Source organism: Hydra vulgaris, chromosome 15 (genome assembly GCF_038396675.1).
Source record: "Hydra vulgaris chromosome 15, alternate assembly HydraT2T_AEP".
Taxonomy (NCBI): Eukaryota; Metazoa; Cnidaria; class Hydrozoa; order Anthoathecata; family Hydridae; genus Hydra; species Hydra vulgaris.
In genome coordinates, this window is record NC_088934.1 from 24000455 (window position 1) to 24023375 (window position 22921).

The 22921-nt window shown below is 28.7% G+C and overlaps 1 protein-coding gene across 2 annotated transcripts in view; it reads right to left on the bottom strand.

The window, feature by feature from the left end:
• Positions 1-1550: 1550 nt before the first annotated feature.
• Positions 1551-22921, bottom strand: part of LOC136072140 (terminal nucleotidyltransferase 4A-like) — a 52276-nt gene continuing 30905 nt past the window's right edge. For both annotated transcript variants that reach the window (XM_065820668.1, XM_065820667.1), the window contains 4 exons: positions 3730-3876; positions 3593-3659; positions 3367-3487; positions 1551-3285 (listed from right to left, as the gene is read on the bottom strand). In XM_065820668.1, the coding sequence (XP_065676740.1) occupies positions 2373-3285; positions 3367-3487; positions 3593-3659; positions 3730-3876 (1248 nt within the window). In that variant the 3' untranslated portion in view covers positions 1551-2372. The remainder of the gene's footprint in view (positions 3286-3366; positions 3488-3592; positions 3660-3729; positions 3877-22921) is intronic.

Here is a 22921-nt window from a genome sequence, read left to right on the forward strand (position 1 = left end):
TAAAATAGAAATAAAAATATAAAACTCATAAAATAAAAATAAAAACATAAAAATATATAAATGTTCATTTAGTCACAATCAAGTACCCTCATTTTCATCATCCTGTAAAGTTATATGGCTCTAAAATTTGTGGCACTACTAAACCATATAACATGTAATAAATAAACAATAAACTATTTTCTATGCAATCGTCCCGCCTAATTCTCTATAACAATTATTTTTTTTTCTTTTTCTTTAATTCATATTCTATTTTTCTATGCTTGAAAAATGCTGGATCACAACAAAACTCCTATGACTTCTACTTCTTTGACTCTTCTTCCTTTCTTTCCTTCTTTTTACTGTTATATTTTTTGTTATTGATATTGTTATGATTTTTATATTTTATATATATATATATATATATATATATATATTTTTTGCATTATCCTTATGATAATCACTATAATATATATAGATAAATATATAGTAAAATATATACCTATATATAGTAAAATATATAGATAGTACTTATTATATTACTGTATTTAATATTATTATTACTATTTATTACAATTATTGTTACTATTTATTTTTTATTACTTATTATTATTATCATTATTATTATGCTATATTTATACCATCATGTCTTTACGCGTCATCAGTTTATAACTGTTTGTAAATGTCCCGCACGATTGTATATATACAGTTATTATTTAAGTGAAAATATATTGATTTGATTTGATTTGTTACATACTTAATGTCGTGGATGCCATTTCTAATTAGAGTAAAAGTGGCTTTACGTTTTTGGATCGAAGTTAGACATCTAGTGTTTATATCACTGCGTAAAAATAAAGACCAAAATAATACAAAAAAAATTTTTTTTTGCGTACCTTTGAAGCATGATACTTAGACCAAAATATTTCTATTACCAATTTTAACACTAAGTTCTATACGATATGCATTAATCAGATAAGACACTCATTGGAAAGTATGTAGTTTTACTTTCAAGCGTAAAAATGTTTCTGGCTATATTTAGTCATCATTCCGAAAAATTTAATAAAACTTTGAAATCCTAATTCTAGAGAAGCAGAAAATATTTTTTGAAAAAATTTTAGAGAAAAAAAGCTTCTAGCTAGCAGTAAGATATTCAAAAAACAGGAATTTTAAAGATTTTTACAGAAAAGCAGCCCTTAAATCAGAGATTGGTTTCGGTGAATCGTAGAACCATATATTTATTGGGTATCTATTTTAAAAATCGCGTTACTTTTAAAAAGAGAATTACTTAGAATAAGAAATGCTCTTTTTAAAAATAGTTACTTGAAATAACTAGTTAAAACTTCAAGATATTTTAAAAAAATTTAAAAACCACAACATGAAATGATTTGTCACCACCACTGATATTAATCGCATGAACTTCACATGAGTTCAGTGGTAAATTTTTATTACATACCTTTAAAAAAATATGATTCAAAACAACAACAGTTTTTTCGTGGGATTTTCTGATATTTCTTAACAACTTTTTTCAATACAGAATCAATACAGGGTCGAAAAAGTAGTAAGTAAATGCAAACTTCATTGCAAATTATGATCTTATAACTCAAATAACATATTTGAGCTCTTTAAGGAGCTCAAATATGTTTTGACTCGCAAAAAAGTTCACAATTTGTATTCTACTGACTATGGATTTGAAATCTTTTTCAAGTCTTTTTATGCCTCGTTTTAAATAAACTTGTTCTATTGATTACAAAAGCAATAAATTAAAACGATTCGACGCTACCTCATAAGATAAAAATAAAATATGAAATTTTCCCAAAACAAAAATTTCATCATGAGCAATCCACTAAGTAAAATTATGAGACAGTCCGAGAACTTGTTCTGTCTGGGTATTAAAATTTCATAGATGCAGTTTACGAGGTTTTTCCCGTTAGAATTTAAATTATATCAAAGCAGTCTAATAAGCATTTAAAAAGTCAAGCTGCAGTAGATGTCCCATTAGCAAATAAAAATTTAAAGAGAATCTATTGCATTCTACTCCTAAAAATTCATTCTGAAGTCTGTAGCATGAGTAAAAATTTTATTACACTCAAGACGACCTGCTTCTTCAAAAGTTGTTTCCTCCAATAAAAATTCTGATTAAGGCAATTCATAAAGTTGTGCTTAATCATTAGATATTACTTTTATACAGTACTGGATGAGAAACTTCTTTTTTGAAAAACCTAAACTTGGTTACTATTTTGATATCAAGCTTAACTGGAATATTTTTTGATGCATTATAGAATCTTCGAAATATTCTAACATCTGCATGTTTGCGTCTGATTTATTACTTAATATATATGGATATATATGATTATTTTGAAGCTTATGAGTAGGTTGGCTTAGTAGCAAAGTAGCGTCTAATCGCCTTCATCGCTAGATATTATATGTGCGGTTTGTTTTACGTCTAATCTAAAATTAGCTTTTTTTGAATAACACGCATCATCACTTGAATCGCTCAGAGAGATAATGTCATTGCGTTTACGAGACCAGGCATTATCTGCGCTTACAACCACAGCTTTTAATGGCTGAGGAATATGGTTTAAATCAGTGTTTTCAAAATTATTTTTTTCGAGAGAATCATTAAAAACTTTATTTTGCCGATTTTTAGAACGAGACGCAGCACTCGGGGAAGAGTTTCGAGAATTCGAATTTGTACTGTTTTTGCGATTATAAGTAGGAGATGACGTAATAACCGGAGTGCTTCGGCTATATGTTGTCATAGGTGAGGATCGAGAAGTGCGGCATAAATCAATATTTGAAGCTGCTTTAGCATATGATAACTGTGTTTGATTAATCGACTGGCCAGGAGTAGATATTTCTTCAATTTTTTGTAAATTAGTAATTTTGTTAATTTGCTGCTCATTTGTAGCATGAACTGTTACGGATATATTACGAGAGGAAGTTGTGCTAGGTACCATGGTTGCGATAGGATAAACCATTGTTGAATTTGCATTGCTTGGCAACACAACATGCTGAGAATTATACATGTTTGTATAAAAAGAATTATATTGTATACTACTTGCTGTTGTTGTAAGGTTGGAAAATGGAGAAGATACTTTTAGCTGGGTAGAATATTGACCAGGAGGTGTCGGAAGCAGAGCAGGACGATTTTGACTGTAAATAGGAACAGTTGATAGCTGGTAAATTGGAGACGGAGGAGAAATAACTGAAACAGCAGGTTTGTAAGGCTCTGTACGAAAAACACTATGTATCCAATTTCTATATACAATAAGATCTTTTGGAACAGATATAATTCGACTCAAATATGTGCTAGATATAAATAAACATTAAATAATAACAATTAAAAGGCATTTTTTATATTTTAACTTTATTTTTCAAAATATATCTTACCTCCCAGGATTTATAGTAAAATATGATTCATTTCTGAAAGCACTATCAAGAATATTAAATGCATACTCAAACGCTTCTTTTACTCTTAAAATACCGTACGAACTGCGTCCGATATCATTACCTATAACGTTTAATTATAAACATCATTGTATATACTATTTTTATTTCTTAATGTTAGTCAATGGTTGCATTTGCAAACTTAAAACAAAATAATATAATGACAAACCTAAAGTGACAGGATCTTCAATACATAGCAAAGCTGGACATTCACCGTTTCCTAAGTCTTTTGCTAGCTAAATTTATATTTATTTAATAATTAAAAAAGATAAATAATAGAGTAATCATAAATCAAAAGTTACTTACTAAATCCTTATCAATATAAGAGCCACCATTTTTAATTTTAATGCCAACTTTTTGGTAGTTGAAATTTCTTCCATATAATTCAAAGAACTCCATCAAAAGAACACCTAAGTTTACATTTGATTTTTTAACATCAATTCGAGGATGAAGCTAAGGATAAATTTAACAAATTTTTGTTACAAATAATAAACTTAACAGTTTCTATTATACTATTTGTAATATATATATGTATGTATATATATATATATATATATATATATATATATATATATATATATATATATATATATATATATATATATATATATATATATATATATATATATAGTAAAAATATATATATATAGTAAAAAAACGTGTCGTTTTTTTTTTTTTAATGTTACAAATCTAAAACAAAAACAACGACAAAAAAAATATATTTTAAAAATACAGTAAAGTGTCTTCTTTGATGACATCAAAGAAGACACTGTTAAAATTCAAGAAATATAAATTTGGTGTTAAAATTAAAAAAATATTCACACCATTACTACAATATATATATATATATATATATATATATATATATATATATATATATAAATATATATATATAAATATATATATATAAATATATATGTATATAAATATATATATATATAAATATATATATATATGTATATATATATATATATATATATATATATATATATATATATATATATATATATAAATATATATATATATATATATATATATATATATATATATATATATATATATATATATATATATATATATATATATATATATATATATATATATATATGGCTATTTCCACGATGGAACAGATAAATTTCGTGTTTAAAAATATCTTTCTTCAAAAGGTTTTACTTCTTTAATTATAGTTTAAACACCTTAAAATTATTGTTAAAATAAATTTTGAGTAGAAAATGTTTGAACCGAGTAGATAAATTTGATGAATGTTAGCAACTGTTTGTTCTTTTTATTATTCGAAAAAGTGAGTAAAATTTACGGGCGAGTTATTGCAATATTTTAAACAAAACATATCCATATTTTTGCTTAGAAAGAATCTTTGAGATTACATATATGTCTTGAGTAAAAAAACTTTTACTCTTTAGAAATAATTCAAGTGTTTTTTTGTCACATACACATCTGCAAAAATTACGTTGCGTCACTGAACTAAAAGCTAAAAAAGTTTAATTATCGCAATAAAATTATGCTTTATGGCGAGGTTTTTTTAGAAATTATATATTTTAATGTAAACTCTTAATCATTACTAAAAAAAAAATTGGTCAAAAAGCATTGTATTAACATATAGTTATAGTTTAAAAGCTGTTGCGTCACTTTCAAAATTGAGAGCCGATCCTAATAAAAAAGCAGCTTTTGCTGCTAAAGCATAATTAAGAGTTTTAAAAAGTCGCGCTTTAAAAAAAAAACTTTTAAATCAATATCAAAGACCAAGCTCATCTTTTAAAAACGTTCAACAAAGAGGAAAAGCATTGAAAAAAGTTTTAAAAGCACTACCAATTTCAAAGGAGAAACAATCTGAAATTCTTTCTATTCTTTCAAATAGCTCTGCTTGTAAAGATAATTCGGGTCTACCTCCAGCATGTTCAAAGCTGTATGGTCTTTCTGAAAGCGATGTTTTAGCAGTTGTAAACTTTTATAATGAAGATGAAGTTTCCCAAATATCACCAAACAAAAAAGATGTCACTCGAATTCAATTATCTGACGGAAAAGCAAACAATATTCAGATACGTCATTTATATTATACGCTAAAAGAAGCTTTCGAGTTATTCAAGGAAAAGCATCTGCACATAAAAATTGGGCTCAGCAAAGTTTGCGACCTTCGTCCACGCAATGTAAAATCAGTTACAAAATTTCCGCATAATGTTTGTGTTTGTAGTTTGCATGAAAATATGCGATTTGCCTTAAATGCATTAACAAAATCAATTCAAGTGCCTTCAATCAAAGTTGGATCTGAAATGATAAATAACTTTGTTTGTGAACCGCACACATACGATTGCGCCTATGACAAATGCGTTGCATGCAAAGGTATGAAACAGTTCGATAAACACTTGCAAACTGTTAATACATTTGGTTTCGAAGTATCCTGGGACGAGTGGAGAAAGCCTGAAACTAAAACATATGCAAACATTGAAAAAATTTTAAAAGTCTACTGTAACAGAACTCATCCAACACATATCAGCGATGCATAATAAGTTCGTTAAACACGCATTTGTAAAGAAAAACCAATCAACAATTTTTAATAAACTGAAGGAGGTTTCGATGAGTGTTAATTCTGAAATTGCGGTAATCCAAGTTGACTGGGCTGAAAACGCTAGGTGTTTCTATTAAAATGAGCCACAAGCGGCTCATTTTGGCCAAAATCAAGTTTTTATCATGACCCTAGCAGTCTGGAACATTGTTAAAAACATTTGCCATAGTTTCAGATTCAACTTATCATACCAAGTCTTCCGTTATACCGTACATTGACAAAATCCTTCACTTTATTCCTGATCAAGTAAAAGAAGTACACATGTTTAGCGATAATGCCACTTCTCAGTTCAAAAACAAAAGCATTATGGCTGCAATGGTTGTGTTTGAAAAACGTTTTCATAAAAAATTCTTCTGGCATTTCTTTGCAGCGATGCACGGGAAAGGAGTGGTTGACAGAATAGGAGCTACTGTTAAGCGAATTGCAGCCCTGAGAGTTAAAACTAGTCAATACGAAATCAGGTCAGCAGCAGATTTTGCGTTAGGATTACAAGATTTGCAAATATCTGTAATTCACATGTCAGAAAACGATACAAGACAACAAAAAAATGAACTTGGATTCAGTTCAATTTTAAGCTATTCAAGAAAAATCAAAGGTATATCAAAATCACATTATTTTTATGTTCAGAATGATAACGTTGTTCCGATGCTATTTTCACCTGAGTATAATTAAAACTTATTACAAAATAACAAAACTTTTTAAAATGATTTTAATTTCGTCTTTTTGTTTCGTCACTGAACTGATAGTTTTTTTTCTGTAAAATAAAACGATATGAAAACTTTATTGTTTGTGGCTTTTTTTATGACTACCTTATTGCCAAATGAATAAATTACAACAAAAAAATCTAATAAGTCAAGCAAAAATTAAAATTTCAGCGAAAACTCCATTTAAAAGTATGCTGATAAAAAAACACTTTTTTCCACGTTGCGTCACTGAACTGATGTTTTAGTTTTTGCTATGTAGCAGTGTTATGTTAATACAATTGTGTTTAGTTTATATTATAAAATTTTAATTCAAGATTGATTTAGAGTAATAAAAAATTATTTTTGAGTTATAGAAAAATTTCTATTAAAAAAAATCTCTCCGCATGATGCGTCACTGAACTATGGAATTGGCCATATATATATATATATATATATATATATATATATATATATATATATATATATATATATATATATATATATATATATATATATATATATATATATATATATATATATATATAGGGCTACCATATGAAATTTTGGAAAAATCAGGACATCATGTCTTTTTTAACCTGTCAAATCAGGACAAATATAAATAAGCAGAAAGTCAAATCAGGACAAAAGCTCGTCACACTAAAAGTGAAAATGACAAAAAATACAACATTAAAAACCAGCTTTATTTTACATTTTTGTAATGACTACAAGAATTATTTCTTTTCTTTGCTTTTAAACCAGTCATATTTTTCACTAGAGTGTACTTTTTTCAGAAACAACTGGTCATTTTTTTTATCTTTTTATAGAACTGTGAGCAATTGAGATCAATATTTAACTTACAAAAAAGCAAACTTTTCACAGAAGAAACTAGCAAAGAACCTCTTTCAGGAGACCAAATATTGTTCATCATTGAAAACACCCTTTCCACAGCAGCTGAAGTTCCAGGAAGACTGAAAATGTATTCCAACACCAGTGAAAAATTTGCTACTGAAATGCCCTTTTCTCCAAAATGTTTCATCATCAGGACCCATTTTTCTTCACAACTCATATCATCAGATGTCCAAGTTTCAGAATTAGTTGACAAGTATGCCTCGACCAAAACAACTTCAATAAATAGTTCATCAGTATTAATTGCTGTATGTTCAATTTTTCGAATAATTCTTTCTGCAGCTTCTTCCAACTCTGGAAATGTTATTGCACTGTTTTGAATCCACATGAACTTTTCAGCATCAGCAAAGCTATCTTTCCAAAGGTCAATATAAGAAAGACATCTCTCGTAAAAACCAGTAAATTCTTTTTTGACAGCAATTTCGTCAATAATTCTGTCTTCAAATAGTTTTGCAAGTATCTTTTTAACTTCCAGTGGAATAAACTTATTCTCAAATCTCTCCTTCAGATTATTCTGCAATACTTTTGTCTCATTAACAATATCACATGCACTTGTACTTGTTTTTTAAATTCTCAGAATTTTTTTGTTGAATGTCTGAAGCTGACCATGCCTTATCATGTCTGCTACCACTGCCATTTCTGCCAGCACTGCCTAAAATTGCAAGAAAATAGTAAAAATTGAATGGAGAAGTTGGAGTTGTCAAGTCAACATTTTTCTCTTTGCTTTATTTTTTAGTTTTTGTCAAAATGATATTTTTTTCTTTTTTGTTATGGTTTTTTAAAACCAGGACATTTTGGCACCTGATCAGGACAGACCCTTCAGGACTATGGTAGCCCTATATATATATATATATATATATATATATATATATATATATATATATATATATATATATATATATATATATATATATATATATATATATATATATATATATATATATATATATATATATACATACACATTATTATTATTATATAAATATATATGTTTTTTTCAACATCTTTACTTCTAAAAATGCTACAAGCAACCACTATGAGAGTTGAAAACTTCCACTTCCTTACTGAAAGCGAAAAGATACAGTTTATAGAGCAAGATACAGACAAATTAAAAGAATGCAAATTACATGTATCAGAAAAACAAAATGATCATAGTGAATTCCAAAGAACTTATGTTCGAGGAAAAAACTAGAAAATAATGGATTTTTTTGAGCACTTTTTTTTTTTGTTATTCACCTCCCTAAGGTCAAGAAGGCTACTACAGATGAGGAGGCTACTCAATAGTGGTTATAACCCTCTCCCAATTCTAAAACTCCGAAACACGAACCTTGACGAACAAGGCCGCTGCGTGGAGAAACAAGTTGAGCGCGGTACTACCAGGGACGTGGTGGGGATCGAACTCGGAACCTCTCGCTTATAAAGCGAGCGCTTTACCACTACACCACTACCGCATGAACACTTAAGAACAGTCATGGTAAAAGGATGAGACTTGATTGAATGACGAGTAAAACGAGAATGAATTTTAATCGATGGCACAAGAGACGCTAGCTCATTATAGCAGCGCTCAAAAGAGCGGCCGATCAAGGATCGGCTACTTTTAAACAAATTGACATTTTGATCTCCTGAAATTAAATTTGGCCGATCAAATATGATCGGCAGTAATTGCTCGTCAAACTTTAATAATAACAATTAGAAAGACATTTGAAATACAGAAAGTTAAAAATATCAATTTAATATCAAAATTATATTTTAAATTTAATTCATTTTAATTTAATAACAAACAACTTATTTAACTTCTGAATAAAATAATGAAAAAAAAAAAAACAAAAAAAAACGGAAAGTTTTATTTTAATTCTAAATAAAATATAATCAGTAAAACAAACGTTTTATTTTTTTTAAATAAAATAAAAACGGAAAAAACAAAAAATAATTTATATTTTGTTTTTAACGAACATCATTTTTTAAAAAATAAGTAATATATTAGATATAACACTTATTTTTTAAAAAAAGGCAGTTAGTTATATCTTAATTCTAAATAAAATAGTTTATTTACATTCTAAATAAAATAATTAAAATAACTACGGCAAGGTTTTATTTAAACTCAAGATAAAACATTTAAAAAGAAATACTGCAAAACGAACGTTCATTTAAATTTTAAATAAACAAATTAAAAAAACAACAACGGCAAAACAAACGATTCATTTAAATTCTAAATAAAATAATTAAAGTTAAAACGGCAATAGCAATTTGATTATTGATTATTAATTAGGTGAAAGATAAAAATGCATTTTAAATCTTAGTAAAATTTAATAAAAAATTGATAGTCTAAAAAAAAAAGTCAGATCCAACTATATTTTCAATGCATTTTTGCACATTGTCTAAAAGAGAAAGGGCATCATTGGAAGATCCAAACCAGATATGGCAGCAAATTTCCATACAAGGATGAATTTGAGATTTATAGAGATAAAGAATAGAATGCGGAGTAAGAAAGTGTCGAGTAAAGTAAAGATGTAAAAGAGATGCGATCTTAGCAGATGCTAATTTTGAAATGGATTTGATATATGGTTTCAGCTCTAGAAACAGAAGATTGAAATCCATATCGATGATCAAAAAGTAAGTTGTTATATTCAAAATGAGAGATTAAGTGTTTGTTAATTAAAGATTCGAAAACCTTACTTATTATAGGAAGAAGACTAATGGGACGGTAGTTAGATGAGTCAGATCGCTCTCCAGAATTTTTGTAAATAGGGATAAGAGATGCTGCTTTTTTTAAAAAATAAATAGTTTTGAAAGTATAGATGACAGCTTCGGAGAACACTTCTGCAAGACTAGTATGACGGGTATGTTGTCCAGACCACAAGTTGCAAAAGAGTCTAAGTAGAAAATTACTATAGATACAGAAGCTGGAGTAATATGAAGATCAAGCAATAGATCAATTTGTTTGTCAGCTACATCAGGTAAAACAAGTAGTGGAATCAAGAGATGATATTGATGAAAAGTTCTTAGCAAACAATTCAGCTTTTACTTTAGATGAGGTGACAAAATCTGAACCATACAAGAGAGGTGGAATAACAGAATAGCCCATATTAAATATACTGTTAAAAATTCTTCAGAAGTTGTGAGAGCCTAATTTTTAAGATGAAATACAACATTTCGTGACCTGAGAATAGCGGGCCTTGGAAAGTAATGATTATGATTAGAAATTGCAGCAGAATAAAGAGGAAAACCATGGAAAAGAGTGAGGCTTGGTTCGGAATTGTCGAGAGGAAATAAAAGATTTTATGTCAGCCTGAACTCAAGAAGTTATGTAAGAAGCACATTTGTCAGCAGAAAGACAAAAGATTCACACCCAAGGCCCATTATGAAAGAGAATCACAGATAGAGTCCTAGTCAGCTTTAAGGTAGTTGTAAGAGGTATGATGATAGGGAGATTCTGGTGGTGCTAAACGAAAGCACATAAAAGAATAGTCGGTAGATTCAAACTTAGTTTCCCTACAAATAAGTGAATTCTTATAAATGTAAATACCTAGGCCAACCTTGTGACTATTGCAGTCTTTACAAATTAAAGGAAGATAACTATCAAAACTAAGATCACAAGAGGAGACAGCAAAAAGTTAGTCTCACAAAAAGCAAGTAAGTCTGGTGAACTTTGCAAGAGATAAGACTAACAGAAGAAAAATTACATTGAAGATCATGAATTGCTTATAATTACTGATCAATGCTGCTGCTGCCGTTACTCATTAATGCGCATTTGACACAGAGTTTTTAAAAAAAGATTTAGCATGCTTGGTCGTTTAATTTCTCTTTATACTTTTGATTACATGATAAGGTATCCTTAAATTTATATTATCTTTATTATAATCTTTTAATAGAGAATAGTTTTCAACAAATGTTATGCGTAAAACATGGCTCATGTGTTTATAGTTTGAAAGTGGTTTTTATGTTGCTTCCATGGTTTCAAAGTGTTGTGACTTGACTTAGTTTACATCGAGAGTGTTTTCCTTGCTAGCCAAGCGCTGTACTTTGCTATTATGTTACTAGGCTTTGTTGAGAGCAAGAATGTTGTCCTTGCCAGTCAAGTGGTGTCAAGTCTTCTTTTATAATTTATTAATACCTGCTTAATCAGTTATAAGATCTAAAACTCTTATATTATTAATAATAATTTGATGGTATTGTAAAGTCATGTAGTAATTGATAAACCTTATGTTACTTATCATAAAGTCATGTTGATAAACCATATGTTACTTTTAAAATTTTAAAGTAACTCATAAAATTAGGAAATTTAATTAATTTAATAACACAATTTAAGTACTTTGTCAATTGTATTAAAAGTATATTAATCAGTCTTTTTTATTTTTAAGAACTCGAGGATAATACTCTTTTCAAAAGGTCAAAATTTGATAAAATTGGTATTTATCTCAAAATCCCTTGCTTCTCACACGGTCAACTCAATGTTGCATGTTCAACAACAAGATTGTTTAATAGCTTATTTTTTTTAAATTGATAAACATTCATTACAAAGGTATATCATTTAATAAATGCTACACAAACAATGTTGTATTTACAAATGTCATAAACAATTATTGTTTTACTATTAAACACCACATTTTTTATAAATAATTAAACAAAACAAAATTTGTTACTGGAAACCGGTTGATGTTACTAAAAACCCAGCTGTTGTTACTAAAAATCCAGCTGTTGTTACTAAAAATCCAATTGTTACAGATTTCCTGATAGATTTTAAATAACTTTCTTTTTCAAAGTTGATAAACATGCATTATAAGGTATATTGTTGAATAAATATTACACAAATAAGATTGTGTCTGCAAATGCTTCGAATTTATATATCTTTCTTAATTTATACACTTAAATATTTTTATGTCATATGATGTGGTAATGAGTATCATTTATTATGTGTCCATATGTGTTAATGTTATATTGGTTTATATTTTGTAAGTGATTATGTCATAAATGTGTAAGTATCTGTTATTTATGAAGTGTTTCTATGTGTGTTATGTTTTTATACACAAGTAAGGTTGTATTTGTAAAATTTATTAATATATATTTTTTAATTTATATATTCAAGTATTTTTATGTGTCATATGATTAGGTATTGTTTATTATTTATTATATCAGAGTCAGAAAAAAACCCAATATTAGCCAAGGCAAAGAAACTTGGGGATAAAACAAACCTACAGTACAAAGGAGTTTATATTTCAACAGATATGACACAAGCAGAGCAATATGAAAATATGGAGCTCAGAAAATTAAGAGACACCAAAAATGCAGCAAGAAGACAAGATGATCCCTTTCGATATGCTATACGTGGAACCGGACTTGTCAAGTTTAAATGTAACGTTGAGAATGGAAAAAGAACTGAGCAGTACTAGCAAATACCTGCAATGTTTATACACGAATGCAACATCGCTTGGCAATAAAATGGAAGAATTTAAAATCTTGTGTAAATTAAAAAAAGCTAGTATAGCTGGAATCACTTAAACATGGTTTCAAAACTCATCCATTGTACATTGTACAGAAGGTTACAGGGTGTAAAATAAAAATAGATCTGATGGACGGAAAGGTGGTGGAGTTGCCTTATACATTGAAAACAATCTCACATTATATGAAATAAGTATTGGTAATCAGGACAGCAAAATAGAACAAATATGGGCAGTCGTTGTAATTATGAATATTAAATACCTCATTGGATGTATATATAGACCAAACAAACAAATAGACATGAATGATTTTAGACAAGTTATACACAATGCCAAAAGTAAAGTAGATGTAAAATGTATGCAGATATACTAAAACTAGGAGATTTCAATTTTCCGAACATTACCTGGAATAATGGATATGTTGAAAACGTAAATAGCAGTGAAATTTCAACAGAACACATTTTCATTGATATAATAAATGACGAATTCTTAATTCAGCATGTTAACTTTCCAACTTTTCAACTGTCAGACACAAAGGCAAAGAACACACTGGAATTGATTTTTACCAAAGATAGTAACAGAATATACGAGCTCCAATCACATGAAATTCTGGGTTGTGCAAACAAGGGGCACTTAGTACTTACATTTAAACTTGAATTAGACATAAACCAGACAAGCAGAACACCAAAATATAAATTTGACTACACCAGAAGACAGGCCTTGTTAAGAAGCGTTACGCAGCTCGCATTTTGCTTGCGAAAAGGCGATTTGTCCTAAAAGTGTTTTAAGTTTTATCTTAAGGAATTAAATATATAAATTCCTTTTAAATATAAAAATTATTTTTAGTCATAATAGTTTAAAAAATGCACGATTTATTTTGATGAAATATTTTATTAATAAGATATTTTGTTTATTGTTAATTCATTAACGTAAAGTTTTAATGACGTTTGTTAATTTATGAAAATAAATTATGATCACGAATATGTTATCGGTAACTGATAAACAACAACAAAAAAACTCTTTCTTGTTTAAAAACATTAAAACGAGTTCACATATTAAATAAGCAAAAATTTATTAACAGTTAATAAAATAACCAAAAATCAACTGTAAAATCATAAGAAAATAAACAAACATTATTACGTTTCATGAAAAAAATACTTTTTTCAAAATAAAATTTAGTTCATATTTGAAAAAAATAATAAAAATGATTTTTTAAATAAGTTAGATTTTATTTGTAACTTTTGTTATAGTGAGAAAAAAACAAAGTTTGTATGATTTTTAACGTGTTAATAAAATAACTTTAATTACAATGTGGTACTTGAAAAGACGCTAGTGACGCAATATAACTTCTAATGATGCAAAATATATTTGCTGAGTTGAGTTACTTAAAAATGCGTTACGCGTTTTCACTACGCAGCGAAATCTCGTAACAAGGCCTGAGAGAAGATTACACAAAAATAGACAAAAAGTTAATTCGATCAACTGGAGCTTCTGTTTTTACAATTTAACAACACAACAAATATATGATACTTTTATATTACACATAAACTATCTGAGTAATTTATATATACCAAAGATTGATGTTAATGCAAAACATAAACACAAACGAAATCCATGGTTTAGTAATAAACTTAGAGCACTAGTACAAATGAAAAAAGATCTAAGATACATAAATCTAGCAAACAAATGGAAAGATGCAGTACAAGTCAATGCGTGAAGCGGTGTCAACATGGAAAAAAGTATCAAGTGGCATTCCACAGGGATCCATTCTGGGGCCATTCCTTTTCATAGCATACATGAATGACTTGCCAGAAAAAATCAAAAATATGGTGAAAATATATGCAGACGACACTAAAATCTTATCAGCTGTATATTCAATTGAGGACGCCAAATTAGTTCAAAGAGATTTAAATATTATAGAAGATTGGTCAGAAAAATGGTTAATCAAACTGAATGAAAGTAAATGTGTAGTTATGCAATATGGAAAAAACAACATTAATTTTAATTACACAGTAAATGGGTCAAAAATTAATAATTCTACGCATGAACGTGATCTTGGTGTAAATTTTGATACATCACTGAAATGGAAGAAACACATAGTAGCGTGTTCATCAAAAGCTAATGCAATAATGGGAATGATAAAAAACACTTTTGTCCATTTGGATCAGCATCTTCTCAAGCAACTATATACTACTTTTGTTAGACCTCTGATTGAATTTGCAGCGCCAGTTTGGTCACCAAACTGCAAAGCTGACATTAAAATATTAGAAAGGGTGCTACACAGACTGACAAGGGTGATAAAGAACTTAAGAAGCTTGCTGTATGAAGACCGTTTACAGATACTTGGTTTAACAACATTGTCAGAAAGAAGGAAGAGAGGAGATCTTATCCAAATTTTAAGATTTTTAATGAGATTGAAGCAGTAGACCTTTTAAACAAACCAGTATTTTCAAAATCATGCAGAGGTCACAGCAGAAAATACAGCAGAGAGCAAACCAAGTTTGTGCCAAGATATGAATTTATCATAAATAGAAATGTGAATTTGTGGAACAAATTGCCATTGGAAATGGTCATGTCGGGAAATGTAAACATTTTCAAAAACAGTTTGGACAAATTTTTGGCATTAAAAAAATAACTTGGAACTAACTATATATATATATATATATTTTAATTTGTTCATTATTATCTTTAGTAAATTTTTGTATATTTTTAGATTGTCAAAAGCTGTCAAAGTGAGTTTTTAACTCACTCGCTGTTAACACAGCTACAGTTTTAAATACTACTACTACTACTATATGTGTTAAGATTATATGGGTGTATATTTTGTCAGTATTTATTTGTCAATATCTGTTATATATAAAGTGTTTTTATGTGTGTTATGTGTTTATAGTTTTGTAAGTTTATTATGTTGCTTTTTATGGTTTCAAAGTGTTGTGACTTGGCTTAGTTTACACCAAGAGTGTTTCCTTGCTAGCCAAGTGGTGTACTTTGCTTTAATGTGAATTGGCTTTGCTGAGAGCAAGAATGTTGTCCTTGCCAACCAAGCCATGTACTGTCATGAAACATTTTAAAATCTATTTGTAGTTAGTGTAATCATAAAATATGTAGTTTTTAGTTAAATAACACATTTTAATAAATATTTCTCATAGCCAGTACAGTTGTTACAACGACATCAACAAGTGCTGCCCCAAAAAGTAACAAGAGAAACATCTGCTAAAGTAAATTGTAGATTTTATAGGTTATTATAAAAATAAAACTTTAGAATTTTATTCTTTTTATTCTTAGATTTACTATATGAAGCCTTTTTGTCATTTAGAAAATTAAATAAGGGGCCCACAGAGGAGTGTCCATACCATAGGTTTATAGAAATAGACTGTTTTAAATGTTTTTGTAACTTTTAAATAAGATTTTTAAACTAAAAAAAATTTTCCCATTAAAATTTTGTTTATTAGCTTCCTGAAGTCTTTTTTAATTAATTGTTTTCTTTGACTTACAGGTAAAGGGATCTCAGAATGTTAGGTGTTTTTTAAGATTCTGCTAAGCTCTAAATATTTGAGCATATACTTTGTTTTTACTTTTGAGAGTTGAAAAAATACTTCTGCTAGATTGTGAAAAAGTTTTATTAGTTTTTTAATACAGTTTTCATAAATATTTAGGATATTAGGACAGGCTTTTTTCATTAGGGACCTCAGAATGTCAGGTTAAATAATAGATAGTATTTTGCCAATATTGCTTAGGTAACCATAAATTTCTGCATATGTTATTTATTTTCAATGCTGAATATATTTTTAAATATTTGGTTCACTTATCTTTTATACTTTTTGCATTCCACCACACAATGCTAGGTACATCAAACTGCTAGGTAAACTCAAGGGATCTTAAACTGCTAAGTAGATGAAAGTTAATTAAAAAAAAAAAAGTTATTTGCATTCAATTTCTTCTCGACATTAAATGAAATGAAATATTCTGCTTATAGTTTCATCACAAAACCTCCTTCAAAACACGCTTTAGTATGTTTTCTTTGTTTTAAATAAATAAATTAAACTTAAGTGCATTTACTAAAGTAGAGTATAAGTACTAAAGTGTGTTTTGATATTTCTTATGCTGTAGAGAACAAATAAGAAATGGGAAACAGATAGAGGAAGCATTTGAGTGGTGCTGAATAAACAATAAATGTGGTTGGGCTGCAATCAATTAAGGAAGATTTCCACTAATTAAAGATCTTAGAACATTTAACATATAGATTGATCGTGTCGTTGCAACTGGAAACAAGAAGGAATATTGTTCAATTTTTACAAAAGATGAAGATGTGTCGTTAGTCTGTTATATAAGAAACAAGAATAAGCAATATGTACACATAATTGAGAAATGAAACATTTTTTAAATAAACTTTTATAATCTGTAATAAAATCCTAGTTTTTATGTTGTTCATTAAGAAAACTAAACTTATACTGTTTAGTTTTTTTGTATTGTTACTTCAATAATTTATTTAGGTGCCTCCAAAGTTTAAACAAGTCGGAGTTGACAAGGATAATATTGAATGTTTTGGGAGTACAAAAGCAAGCCTGTAGAAACATCCATGGACATGAGATTACTAAGCTATTATCAAATGCTCAATGAGCACTCCAAACAGAAAGCTTAGCAAGTCTTTTTGGAAGCATTGGTATGCGAAATATAAAAAGTAAATTACCAAAAAGAGTCCAGGGTCATGGTGCACTTCTGAGTGCATATCAAATGTTTAGCCACTTTTTAGGAAAAAACAATATAAAATGGTTGTTATCCTATCTGATGGTCACTCTTTAAGATTTGACGTTTCTGAGAAATCTGTACTTTATTCTTTATGACAATCAACAAGAAAATTTCATAAATATACTTGCAGAGTTATGGCCAGAGTAGGCATCAAAACAATCATAAATGCAGGTAAAAAAGTTAACATTTCAAGCTGCAGACTCAGTGTTAAGTGGATGTAGGAAGATAGGTTTTTACGAGCTGAGCTGTGTATTAATGAAAATACCAAAAAAAAAAATCAATTATCAACAGCAGTAGCAATTTTATCTCCAAAAGATGTTCACTATGGCTCAGCAAGATATTGGAAACATAAATACGAAAGTGCCATGGAAGCATTTCAATCGATATCTGATGAACCAATATCACTAGAAGAAATAACTAACTTATTGCCTGTTACCAAAGTAACATCTAAAATAAACAAGGAAAATGTTAGAGTTACCCAGGTTCGTGGCTCAATGGAAAGTAAAAAAAGATTGGAAACAGTTTCTTCAATCAAGAAAGACAAAGCCAAAAAGGAGAAAGCTAATAAAGAAAGGAAATCCAAGCAACAAAAACAAATTGAGGCATTCTATAAATGTAAGGAAGAATGCACATGTTGAAAGAATGTTTGTGCAGCAATTAAGCTTCAAGAATGCTTGTGTTTGTGCCATAATATTTTGAAATCTACATGTAGAAAAGCATTATGTTGAGGTGAAAACCGAATACGATCAAACCATTTTGTGAAATTGGACCTAAAAAATGCCTTCAGTTCAAGTCTGATGAAGATAACGTTGAAGATCATTCCTATAACTGATTTTATCCAGAATACAACCTAGCATACTTTATTCGCTGATTTTGGATTAAAGTTTACCTGGATCTTATTTTTATATTTTTTGTTCATAATTTTTTTTTTAAGTTTGTTAATGTTATTAAAAAAAAATTACAAAAAGTAATCACTTAAGTTTGTTATATAGTTTTTGATTTGGTACCTCAAAACCTTAGGTGCAGCAACTCAAAATGTTAGGTATTTTAAAATGTGATTTTAAGAAAATTGGATTTATTCTGCGCAGACTTAAGACAACATTTCTGATAAGGTTCTGCGAACTTATTTTTAAAAGAGCTTGAAATAATCAAAAAAAATTTTTTTTTAATGTTTTAATAGATTATAGACTTTTTAAACGCCTTCGTAATTTAGAGTATCTTTTAAGTATTACATGTAATATTTTTTTATTTATGACTTGGCATTATATTCTTTATTCAAATTATTCAACACTTTTAGAGTTTAATTTAAAAAATCGAGCTCTATGTTGGTTTATTTCCAACCTGACATACTGAGGTCCCACTGCATTCTGAGGTCCTTTTACCTGTAAGTTACACTGGTAGATCAGATTTTTTTGTTTTTAAATACATTAAGCTGTAGTGGTGAAGTGGTAAAGCGCTCGCTTCATAAGCGAGAGGTTCTGAGTTCGATCCCCAACATGTCCTTGGTAGTACCGTGCTCAACTTGTTTCTCCGCCCAGCAGCCTCGTTTGTCAAGGTTCGCGTTTTGGAGTTATAGAGTTAAGAGAGGGTTAAAACCACTATTAAGTGGCCTCTTCATCTGTAGTGGCCTTTTCGGCCTTGAGGAGCTGAATAACAAAAAAAACATTTACCTTAAACCCAGCCAGCACAAACACGTGTTTGTGATATATATTATATTTATATTATTATATTTGTAATAGTTTTATTAAGTATTTTGATCTGTCATATGATGTGGTAATGTGTTTTTATTATGTGTTAATATGTGTTTTATAAGGTTATATGGGTTTACATTTTGTAAGTGTTTCTATGTATGTGCTGTTAATTACAATAAATTCTGGATAACTTAATAACCCATAATAACTCAAACTAATTTAAAATTCCAATTTAACCTTTATTTATGGTTTATACTCCCAACAACTCTAACATTCTCTAATGAGCTAATATCTTGGTCCCTTTGAAGTTTGAGTTATTGAGAGTTTGCTGTAGTATGTTATGCTATTTGCTAATTTTGTGATGTTATTGTTGTAGTGTTTTGTGTAGATAGACAACTTGGCATAACTTTGAGTTGCTGTCTATCGCTGAAAATGATTATTGGATTGTTTCATTACTGAAACTGGCTACATGTAGTTACTAAAAGCAAGGATTTCATTTTAAAAATAAAATCATATCTTTTATCTTATTAAAATTATTTCTATTTAGTGTTGTCTTTTTTCTAAAGGAGTTTATAATCCAAACTTGCAACAATAAAATCTTAAAACTTTCTTGAAAAAAAATCTCTTAAGATAAGTTTTTTATTGGATATCTATTTAGTCATATTTTTAAGCTTTTATAAAAATAAATTGAGTATATAACACATTAATGTGCAATAAGCATTTTCAATTATATTTTTGTTCCATTTATAGGTTGAATTCTTTCTCTTACACTGCGACCATTTTCTATAGGCGCATGTGGATTATGTCTTAAAAACGTACTTAACTTTATTTATCAAAAAATAATGAAAATTATCAAAAAATATCAAATTTGAAAAGAGGTCAATCATAAATGAATTAAATTCAAAAGATAGCTGACTATTTTCTATAGACGCAGTTCACATTTTTAAACAAAACTATCAAAAAAATGTTTTTATCACATTTTTAGTACTCAATTGGACCTCCTTTGCGTTCAATTACTTGATAAATTTGTTTTGGCATACTTCCCATCAAGTTTTCCAGCATTTTTGGCTCCATATCCTCCTTGCTACTTTTAGCTCTGCCACAGAGTTATATTGCTTCTGGTCAGCATAGATACATCTTACAATGATTCCCCAAATGTTTTCAACAGGATTCAAATCTGGACTGTGAGCAGGCCACCACATTTGCTTGAATTTTTTAGCTTCAAACCAAGCTTTAAACCAAGCAACTAGTTTGAATGCTGGCGTTGTCTTGTTGAAAAACAAACTTTTTGCGTAGATATTTGTTTGTAAATGGAATCAAACATAATTTTAGCACATCAATGTATTCAGAACTTTTCATTTAGCAAGATGTAAATGCTAAATTTAGCTTTCCTCAGCCACTAAAACCATCAGGCCCACCAAGATTACACTTTTTCTCGTCCGAAAAAATCACCCGGTATTGAAAACAAAAATATCCAACTATTTAGACATCTTACGTATTCACAAGAATTTAATCTAAAATTTCTTACTTGTTCCCAATCGCGTGCCATGTTTTCTTGGGCGAATTCCATCTATTTCTGTTTGTGAATGGGCTTCAAATTTGGTGCTTTATTCATTTTTGATCGTGATGTGTGGGCTGTCTTTAAAAACTTTCCTAATCGTCTCCTTGCAAACATTTGAACCCAAATCTAACTTGTTTTCAAACTTTTTGATGAATTTGATGAGAGTTAAACAATTTCACGTTTTTCAGGGCCTGAAACCTTAGATTTCTTTGGTTTCCTCTTGATTGTTGCACAATCTGTTGGATTTTTGCACAATCTGTTGGATTTTTGCACAATCTGTTGGATAACGAGATCTGATCTCTTTAATCTTTTAGCAATTTCTCGATTTGGAACTTTTTCTCGATGATAAGCCAATATTTGACCTTTTTCAATGTCTGTAAGGACTTTTCCTTTCGGCATTTGGTTAAGTTCAACTTAATTTCGACTCACAAAATAAAAAGTACTACAGAATTTAAGAAATTTGTGACAAAACTTTAGTGCGTGTATAGAAAATTGCCACCTGAATATTAAAAATTTAATTATTTTAATACAATCACGACAATTAATAATCAGATGCATTATGGATCATTGTTTTCTTAAATATACTTATTCAAAAGTACTGTTAGAACAATTTTATTACCACTGTAACACTGTAAATCTGCTAAATTCTACATGCGTCTATAGAAAATGGTCGCAGTGTATGAGTGATTTTTGAAAGTTCCTATATAGCTGAATTTCGAAAATGTTCTGAACGTATTCTAAAAGTCAAAATGAAGTTTTGATGATCTTCATACCATTCACTAAAAGCTATAAGATAATGAATGTTATATCTTAAAATTGCTTTTATAAGCATGTTGAATATAAAATTTTGTTGAATATAAATTTTTTTTTTTCAAGTTTAAAATATAACTTATCAAGAAAAATGTTTTTTACTTACTTTTTTATGTTAAGCAGACCTTGTGATGAATTGCACTCGCAATATTTATAAATATCTTATAAATATCTAGCGTAAAAAGTTTATCAAACTAAAACTTCACTTAAAGCTTCGATTTCATACAGGTTCTATCATATTCTATTGATTAATGACTATTATATTTAAAATTCAAAAACATCAAAACGTTGGAATATAAAATATTTTGTCAAATATAAATTAATATAAAACTCAATATTTTCACTGATATCTTCGAATCAGCTAAACTTATATTAAAGTCTTTTTATTAAAAAAGTCAAAGCTAAACTAAAAACTAAAAAAAAAAAAGCTAAAAAAACTTTAAAGCTAAACGCAACTTAAAATTAAAAAAAAAAAGTTCTAATAAACAATATGTATAGCAAATATATTTGTTTAAGAATTAAAAACTAAGAATTGCAACTTTGGGAAGCTCACAAACAACAACAACAACAACAACAAAAACTAAGAATTGCAACTTTGGGAAGCTCACAAACAACAACAACAACAAAAACTAAGAATTGCAACTTTGGGAAGCTCACAAACAACAACAACAACAACAACAACAACAAAAACTAAGAATTGCAACTTTGGGAAGCTCACAAACAACAACAACAACAACAACAAAAACTAAGAATTGCAACTTTGGGAAGCTCACAAACAACAACAACAACAACAACAAAAACTAAGAATTGCAACTTTGGGAAGCTCACAAACAACATCAACAACAAAAACTAAGAATTGCAACTTTGGGAAGCTCACAAACAACAACAACAAAAACTAAGAATTGCAACTTTGGGAAGCTCACAAACAACAACAACAACAACAACAAAAACTAAGAATTGCAACTTTGGGAAGCTCACAAACAACAACAACAACAACAAAAACTAAGAATTGCAACTTTGGGAAGCTCACAAACAACAACAACAACAACAACAAAAACTAAGAATTGCAACTTTGGGAA